The following is a 9,531-nucleotide window of genomic DNA, read 5'->3' as shown; positions in this document are numbered from 1 at the left end:
AAGAGATATGTTGTTGGAATGGAAAGAGTTTTGGATTTAATCATAAAATTATGATTAAAATTTACAAATCATCACCTAGTATTATGGTTATTAGAAAAGCTATAGTCTCCGAGAGTCTGAGTAAGAGATTGATCATACAAAGAAAAGACACATCACCCCCAGTATATCCTATCTAAGATAAGCTACATTATTCTTTGATTGATTTTCTAGATCAAGTTCATATCCATTGTTAATAATGATGTTATTGGTAAGTTATGGTTGAGTGAAAAGAGAACATGAAATATGTTTAACCAAAAAAATTGATCTAAGTTGTAAACCCTTGGCTTAAGACAAGTAAATCAATGCTCAAAATAGAAGAAAAATGGTTATAGATGGGGATGAAAACTTTTAATAATTTAACTTAAGTTTTAGAGGAAGTAAAGTAATAAATTGATATATAAAATGTCAACCCAATGATGAATAATATAAATTCTTAAATTGAATATAATAATTATCTAAGGAAATTTTTTTATAAATTCGGTACAAAAAAATTGATATAATAATAGTAGTAGTGGTGGTGGTGATGATGGTTGTAGTCATGGTGTTCGTAGTGGTAGCAATAATAATAATAATAATAATAACAATAGAATAGTAGTAATAGTAGAGTGATAGTCTAAGAAAAATAATGTATGATTTTTGTGATCGAATGATATTGATCGTCAATATAAGTTCTTTGTAACATAATGTTATTTTGAATGGAAGTTAGTACTGGTGATGATGATAATAATAATAATCATAATAATAATAGAGTGGCATTCTAAGAAAAATAATATATGATTTTTATGCGTGAAAAATATTTATCATTGGTATAAGCTCTTTGTAAAATTGCACTATTTTGATCAAAAGTAGTGGAAATTTAATAAAGTATTTGATGATAGTTATGGATAAGAGTCATCAATAAATACTTTAAAAATAATGACAATGTAAGTAAATAAATTGGTATGCAAATTTTGAATTTTCGATGAAAAATTATATATTATTTAGTTTTATAATATTAATTATATCTTTTAATACAATCATTGGATCAGGTTGAGGTTTTTTTAGAAGTCTTTTAACTTATTATTTTATCTTCGATTATAATTTTAATGTGATTAGATTTTTAAAAGATTTTGCAAAACTAATGATAATTAGATAAAAACATATAAAATAACACATATACTCATTAATAAATTTTTTATAATTTTGTTTAAATCCAAATCTTCCCTATTGTTTTGGTAGACGATCCCTAAAAGAGCATAGGGGACTTGACTTTGCTCATTTTCTTCTTTAAATTAGTGTCTAATCTGATTTAGAAAATATATAAGAGTGATTTCTATTGAAGAAGACCAATTCAATATGTAAATCCTTGAGAGAAAATGGGTTTGAGAGGAAAAATAGTAGAGAGAAAAGGCTTTGAGTTTGAAGAAGGAAGAGGATAATTCTAGAAAAATTACCTTGAACTCATTAAATTAAGTAGTGTTGGCTAAGGTGAATGACTAAATTTTTGTCAACTTTACATTCTATTCTTGTTTTGAAAAAGGAAATGATAAAGACAAGGGACAATATAAATATATACTTGTATTTAAGTATTTGATTGAAATTATGAAAATAATAGAAATTCCTTTCATAAAGTATTAAATAAATAAATAAGATAAATATTAGTTGTTGATTTGTGATGTATTAAACATGAAATTGAGATATGAAAGTGTAAAAGTCCTAAAAAAGGACTTAAATTGATGGCATGAAATTATTCTAATAATTATAATATAAATTAATGATCGGTTATGTATGAATATTATTAATAATTTGAGATGTTTGGAGATTTCTACTTTTTTAATTATTTAAATTCTTGTAATGCTAGAATATAATAAATGTTATATATATTTTGTACTATTGTGTATCATGTGAATTTTGTCTATATACATGAAAAATATCGTTATGTAAACATGGTTGCATCCATGATAAATCTTGTCTGTGAATATTGCTAGCGAGCATGAAATTTATTATTGAGTAAATGTTACCATTAAACAAGAAAGATTATCACTATGTGAATGTTACTTACAGGTAGAAGAAATAATTTTATCGTGTGAATTTAATTTGACTAGTTGACATGTTGGAGTTGGAGTTAGTGATATCAACAATATTCATGATCAAGATATTTAATTTGACCATCTGATATGTTTGAAGTTAATAACATTAATGAGATTGATGATTAGTATATTTAATTTGACTAATTTATATATTTGAACTTAGTGGCATCAACAATATTGATGATCAGGATATTTTATTTAACTAGTTATTTATAAAGGATTAGTGATATCAATCTGATTGATGGCCGGAATATTAAATTAACTAATTATTATATATAGAATTAATGACACTTGAGTATATGTTTACTAGATATTTTAATAAGATATTTGTAAAAAATTATAGTACTGTACATGTTGTTGACATATTAATATTTTGTGAATTTTAAAAAAAGTCATTAAAGGACAAGATTTGAAAAGATAAATCAGTAATTAAATTGATGAGATGGATGAATTTGAGTTAAGTATAAGATTGATAAGAGCCTAGTTAATGCTTGAATTTTAAAACAAAAAAAATTATGTAAAGAGCTTTAAATAAGAAGAAGTTCTAGAAAATAATATTAACATTTATATTTATATTTTATTTATTAAATGTAATGTATTATAAGTGTTAAATTATTTGTATCAATTTGAAAAAATATATAGTGTATGGATATTTTATTTTAGATTTTAAACAAAATAATAATTATTATACAATTTATGATTCTGAATTGTAAATAAATAGATTTATAGATTTATGCTCATTAAGTGATATTATTCAAAATTTGTAAGTAATAGCTAGTTAAGGTTTATTTAAAAAGTATAGCATGATCTTTAAAGTTTAATGCAATTTTTTTATTTAATTGTTTATTTATATTATATCAAGTTAAATATCTATATTTATATGAAATGTAAAAAAGATCTTATTGCGATGATGCTGGGAAAATAAATTGTAATTCCAAAAAGGTTATTCCAAAAAGGTTAGATTAGGGATTGTGAATTTTGAAAGTGTATAGGTTTATATTGATAACTTGATACTATTAAGTAGATGAAAACTCTACTAAATCTTTTAGTAAAATATTTAATAATATGATAAGAACTCAAATATGGTATTGTAGCTAATCATAATCATGTATATACATTTAAGTATAATATAAAATTAACTCTAAATTTCACTTACAGGACAATTGAAAAAATGAAAATTATAGAAAAAAATTCATGACTTTATATAAACTATATTAATCATTTTAATTGCAAGTTTATTATCACCACAAAATCGATTTGTGTTGAAGATTATATGGTATGTTAACAAAACAAGTTTAATATTTGTAATTCATTATTTTATAAATTATAAATAATTTATTAATTGTTTTTTTATGAAAATATTTACATGAAAGTGCTGAAATTAATTTCTAAAATAATAATACACTTGAAACTCCCCAAAAAAAAAAGGTTGAAGAATTTTTATTAGATATTCACAAAAACAAGACAATAATAATTTGAACTTGAGGATAAATTATTTCTAACTCAGGAAATTTTAGAAAAAATATTATGTGTTTCTTTGATTATTTTTATTTTTGCTTAATTTAAAATAACATATATATTTTTTCATATTTCGTTTACTATAAGTTTACACGAGGGAAAAAGACTTGTAGGTGAGCAAATAAAAAATCACAAAAAGACATAAAATGGTACCTTTGACCGACGACAGGTCGTTTACTCAAACTTACCTTATAGTTAAGTAGGAGTGGAAAAGCTAGAACGAAGATGAAAGATTGAAAGAGCAAAATAAAAATAAAAATGGAGGCTTTGGTGTGCAAGAAACTTGGTGATCCAACAGCATTGAAATCATCAATATCAGAGGCAGATAATGATTCCCCAATAATTCTAAGCAAAACCCATCCTATCCCACAACTTAAATCACCCACATCAGTTAGAGTTAGAGTTAAAGCTACAAGCTTGAACTATGCAAATTACCTGCAAATTTTAGGCAAGTATCAAGAGAAACCTCCTCTTCCTTTCATTCCTGGCTCTGATTATTCTGGCATCGTTGATGCTGTGGGTTCTGGTGTCTCACTTTTAAAGGTCGGTGACCGTGTTTGTTCCTTTGCTGCGCTTGGTTCCTTTGCTGAATTCATTGTTGCTGACCAGGCTGAATTGTGAGTTATAAAGTGATTGAACATTCATTTCTTTGATTTTTGTGTTTGATAGTTGTTAATGGAGATGTGTTTTGTTTGATTTTGATACTTGTAAAGGTTTAAAGTGCCAGATGGGTGTGATTTGGTTGCTGCTGGTGCATTACCTGTGGCTTTTGGCACCTCGCATGTTGCACTTGTTCATAGAGCTCAATTGACTTCTGGTCAGGTGGGTACTCCACAATTTGTTTTTTGTTCATTTCCATCCATGCCTATGTGTTTTGAGTTTATAATGATGATTGCTAACGTACTCAATCTGGAAATGTTTTCTAAGGCGATGTATGGGATTTTTTGTAGGTGTTGTTGGTTCTTGGTGCAGCTGGAGGGGTTGGTCTTTCTGCTGTTCAAATCGGCAAGGTTTGCGGGGCTGTTGTTATTGCTGTTGCAAGGTACTTACATTGCTTTTGTCCTCCTTCAGATATCATTTATGACTTCCTTTTGGTTGTTGTTGTTTTGGTGATGCCTTTAGTTTTAAGTATTTTATTTTAATTTTAAGAAGTAGAACCATTTTGGGGTTGTATCCCTGGTTTTGACTATGGCAGGGGAGATGAAAAGGTGCAGTTTTTGAAGTCATTGGGAGTGGACCATGTAGTGGACTCGAGCAAAGAGAGTGTCATTGCAAGTGTCAAGGACTTCCTTAAAGCAAGGAAGCTCAAAGGGGTAGATGTTTTGTATGATCCTGTTGGAGGCAAACTTACTAAAGAGAGCATGAAGTTGTTGAATTGGGGTGCTCAGATCTTGGTTATTGGTTTTGCTAGTGGGGATGTACCTGTCATCCCTGCAAATATTGCTCTTGTCAAGGTACTTGTTTCATTTTCCTAATACTTGGATTTCCTAATATCAATTCTTGCAATTTTTCGCTCCTTATGGTAAACCAAATCACCTATAAAGATGCTATGTGAGATTCAAAATTAATATTGAAAGAAAGGAACAAGATTAGATAACAGTAAAGGAGAGTTGGTTCATGACCAAACAGTTCAGAAGAACTATCCAACTTGTGTTTATTTACAATGTGTCATGGTTTTGCACTTCGAGTGGGTCGAGACATGGCCACGAGTCACAAGATTGACTACATATTCCTCTTTTTCTTTTTCTTTTCTTCTGAGTATGCTACATTCTCTTACTCTAGAATCTCTTTGAACATGAAGAATGTCATTCTAGATATTATCTAGAAAAAACTCGGGTCTAGTTTCAAGGAGTATTGGTGATGTATGAGGACAGAGGGAATGGTGTTGCATGTATTCAAGTAGCACCTGCTTTAAATCCTCAACTGTTTCAAAAATATATAGAAGTATTTGAGAAGCTTGGACGACATTAGTCAGTGCAGAACTACGCTGAATACCAATTTTAATAAAATTAGCAGTTTTACTACTGAAGCACTCCGAATTGGGCTATTTTCCTTTCAGCAGGTCTTTATTCTACCATTGTTTATATGATTGCACAATACAAATTATTCATGATGATATTATCAAGTTTTTAAATGTCCTCTTCTTTTTTTCTTTTTTCTTTTTTCTTTTTTTTTCCCAGAACTGGACTGTGCATGGACTTTATTGGGGCAGCTATAAAATACATCGACCTGTTGTGCTTGAAGATTCAATCCGGGAGCTGCTTTCCTGGGTGGCAAAGGGCTGGATTACCATCCACATTTCTCACACTTACAGTTTATCAGAGGTCCAGAACTCCCTCTCTCTCTCTCTAATTAACTGAGCAAAATTTTAGCTTGAAGATGGTTTACCATTATGATTCACTGAACTAAATTAAACATTCTGAGCTCAATTCTCCTACAAATTGAGCTGGTAAAGGCATACCAAAGTTCCTTATGGTTAAGCAGCTTTCCAAGAACCAAGCAAATCCTATACGCATGATCATGTCCTATGTAATCAATGCCAAAACTCTAATAGATTTACATTCCAAATTTCTACTGCTGTACATAGGTCACTCATGGTCATGTAACAGCATTTCCTGAATGAAGGACTCGGTTTGTGATAATATCTTCATTTGGTCCAGCATATGAATCTACCAACAAGAAGTCATCTACCAATCCAAGCATGGATGGACAGATCATTTGATGACATCTGTCTAACCCAACAGTGAGTTGGTAGTCTAGCAGGTGTTAGATTCATGCATTGTCAGGTTCAATTCACAACTTGTTTGACTTCTTTTCCTGTTTGGGATCTGATGAAAAGAAATTAATCAACCTCTGAAGCACCAAGCACAACTATTTCACTGCAATAAGTTCTTTTTTCCTTTTATTTGGGTAAATCATAAATGATAAAAACAAGGAGTTCAAGCTTATCATTCCACCTTGCATTGAAAATTCGGCAAGTTTATTGGTAGACTTGGTATGTGCATTATATGGACAGACGTTTTGGTTTCTTGTCTTCATAATTCAGTGACAATGTTGGTGTTGTGCCTTTGACAGGCCAGTCTCGCGTTTGCTGCTATTAAAGATAGGAAGGCAATTGGGAAGGTGATGATTGCTATTGATGATGAAAGAAGTGTAAAATCTAAGCTTTAAGTCAATCAGGACTCAGATGGGATGGAATGCAGGATATATTCTTTTTTGCATACTCTCCTTTTAAGTTACCCTTCAAGCAATTTTCTCATTTCTGTTTGATACAATTGCTAGCAACCACGAGGATGTTACTTGTTGTCAATAAGGTAATTATCTTGTAGTAGTTGTTGACAAATGCCAAATAAGAGAACTATTATACCGAAAGAAAAATAAAATAAAAATTGCAGATGAATATTGGTGAAATTGCATAAGCTTTGTTCCTGCATATTCACTATGTCCAGTATTGTGTGTTTGATAATGTGATGTGAGATAATTTTTTAAAAGTATTTTTTATTTGAAAATATTTTAAAATGATTTATATAATATTTTTTATTTATAGTACTAGCATATAATCACTAGAAAATATTTAAAAAATATTAAAATTTAATGTTTTTTCATATCAAACACTTTTAAAACGTATGAAGTTTTAAACTCATAAAGTGTAAAGACCGTCCATCTTTTTTGACGCCGTCCGCTGGAAATAATCACAACTGGATCGATCCTATTGCAGTTCCCTGTACTGCTTGCTGTACCTGTGGGGCCGTCACAATGCTATTGTGAATGGATAATTGTTTCTTGTCTTACAAAAAACGATAAAAGGTTGAAGTTTCGTAAAGGGTATATATTTCCTTTTTCTTTGGTTGTTACAAGGCACTGGCAACCATGTGATCACCATTACTTTTTGCTTGAGAAACACAAGTAGGAATGCAATGACAAAAAATCTGTAAAGCCTAAGTTCGGAAAATTAAACGAAGTAATTGCTAGGATATGAAAAAACCTGAATAATTTTTACCATGTTATTTTTTTGTAAAATCTTAATAGTTTATTAGATTTCATGTTGAATTCATCAAATAACTTCCCAATTATACAACAAAGTAAGAAAAATTAATTGGAAACACCAGGCATGGAAACCAAAATTGATAATGGAGAACACTGCAAGTGGTTGTTGGATTGTATTACAATTGTAAGGTCCCTCCATGGTACTCATATCTTTCGAAGGTCTTATAGAATTGTACTCCCATGAAATATTCTTTCTTTTCTTATATAAATAAACCCCATGCTGTTGCGTGGGTTGTTTCTGTGCTACTGTTTTTTCTTTTCCTTTAGTTTTAGTATTGGTTTTGCTGTTCCCCTTTCGTAGCAAACATCCTGTCTTGTGTCTTCTACGGATTCCTCAAACGTTGAAAGGGCTCAAGATCGAAGAAGGATACAACAAGGTGTGGCTTCTAGCTTCCTCTATAGCATCGTGTCAGACAATCTATCAAGACTAAGTGTCAAGACCCTCGTCAGATTCAAGTCGGTCTGCAAGTTATAATAATGCGTGATTCCCAACCCTGGTTTCCAAGCCTTGCATCACAATAGATCGTGCAGTAATCATTGATTCCTTCGATTTATGAATTTGATTTTCAGCTCCATTCAAATCCCATAGACAGATCATATTTTTATAAATTTGTTTCAGTGGATACAGAGGGGGAATAAGCACGATTTTATTGATCTTAAGGTGCATGCCCCTATTAAACTCATATTGCCAGGTTGCTTTGCTTTGCTTTGCTTAGCTACAGAAACACAAATTCATGTGTGTAATCCTAGCACTCATCAGCTTTTTGAATTGCCAGAATGTGGAAGTAAAATAGCAGGATTCGGGACAGGAAAGCTAGACTCGTAAGAGTCCAGTTGGTTCTCCTTCTCCGATATCTACAACACACCCAAAAAACAGAATAGAATGCTCGGTTGGGAAACAGGACATTCATGGATGATTTCCAACATCCAGTGGAAAGGTTTAGTCCTCCGGCCTTCGCAAATGAAGCTACTTACTGGAAGATTGACCGCAGGAGCTTCCGCAGGAGGCATAACGTTTTTATTTTCGCGTTTAATATTGGAAACGAAATGTTTGAAACCATTACTCATCCTGCATTTTGAAGACTTATTGCTTATTCTGATTGGACACCGCATGTTCGAAATTCAACTCCTCCATGTGGGAATTTGTGCATGGTAGGGACTTGAGATTATCTCAGGTGGCAGTTTGGGAACTGAAGGATCCTAGGAATTGCATATGGCAAGGCAAAAACAAAAAAAAAAGAAGAACTGAAGGATCCTAGGAATTGCATATGGCAAGGCAAAAACAAAAAAAAGGAGCATGATCCACATAAGGGCAAGTAATCTTTTGAAAAGGATACAGAAATCATATTCTATTCTTTTACTGATCTTCTCTTCTACTCAGCAGTGATGAAGAAAATATTTAAGGAAAAGATGCGAGCTTACCCCTTATTGGTGAATTCTTGCTTGTTTAAAGGGAAAATAAGCCACCTATAGGCAATTAGTTTACAGGGCTTTCTCTTAATCCCTTGCCCTTCTCTTTTCTGTAGAAAATACCAGGGCTTTTTGCAGGTCTTTCTTGTTTCTTTCAAGTTTCGTGTGAGTTGGCTTTATCTTCAAAGAAGAATTAACAAAGAAGCATGTCAAATGGCTAACTTTAGAATCAAGCAAGCATTATAAGTTGATAGAATATCAACATATAAATAAAGAAGAAAGCCGTCATTTAATTGAACAAAACAGTGATTATAGACAAGGGCTTAGAATACAAGAATCATCTAAAAAGACCCATCAACAAAATTGGGAAAACTTAATGGCCATCAACTTTGCTAAAAGTATAATGGCCCCAAAGAACAGAGGTTTTCTCTGCTTCTTTTGATTGTTC

The 9,531-nt window shown here is 31.1% G+C and overlaps 1 protein-coding gene across 1 annotated transcript; it reads left to right on the top strand.

The window, feature by feature from the left end:
- The first annotated feature begins 3,846 nt into the window (after window positions 1–3,846).
- LOC105107317 (quinone oxidoreductase-like protein 2 homolog) lies at window positions 3,847–6,990 on the top strand. Its single transcript, XM_011001202.1, has 6 exons — window positions 3,847–4,243; window positions 4,340–4,448; window positions 4,577–4,668; window positions 4,822–5,080; window positions 5,807–5,950; window positions 6,702–6,990. Exons 1-6 carry the CDS (start codon window positions 3,885–3,887, stop codon window positions 6,795–6,797), a joined length of 1,059 nt encoding a protein of 352 aa, XP_010999504.1. The 5' UTR covers window positions 3,847–3,884; the 3' UTR covers window positions 6,798–6,990.
- The last annotated feature ends 2,541 nt before the right edge of the window (window positions 6,991–9,531 follow it).

This window comes from Populus euphratica, unplaced genomic scaffold, assembly GCF_000495115.2.
Source record: "Populus euphratica unplaced genomic scaffold, PopEup_1.0 scaffold309.1, whole genome shotgun sequence".
NCBI classification, from domain to species: domain Eukaryota; kingdom Viridiplantae; phylum Streptophyta; class Magnoliopsida; order Malpighiales; family Salicaceae; genus Populus; species Populus euphratica.
The sequence above is the reverse complement of the archived record's forward strand: the minus strand, read 5'-3'. Positions and strand labels throughout refer to the sequence as shown.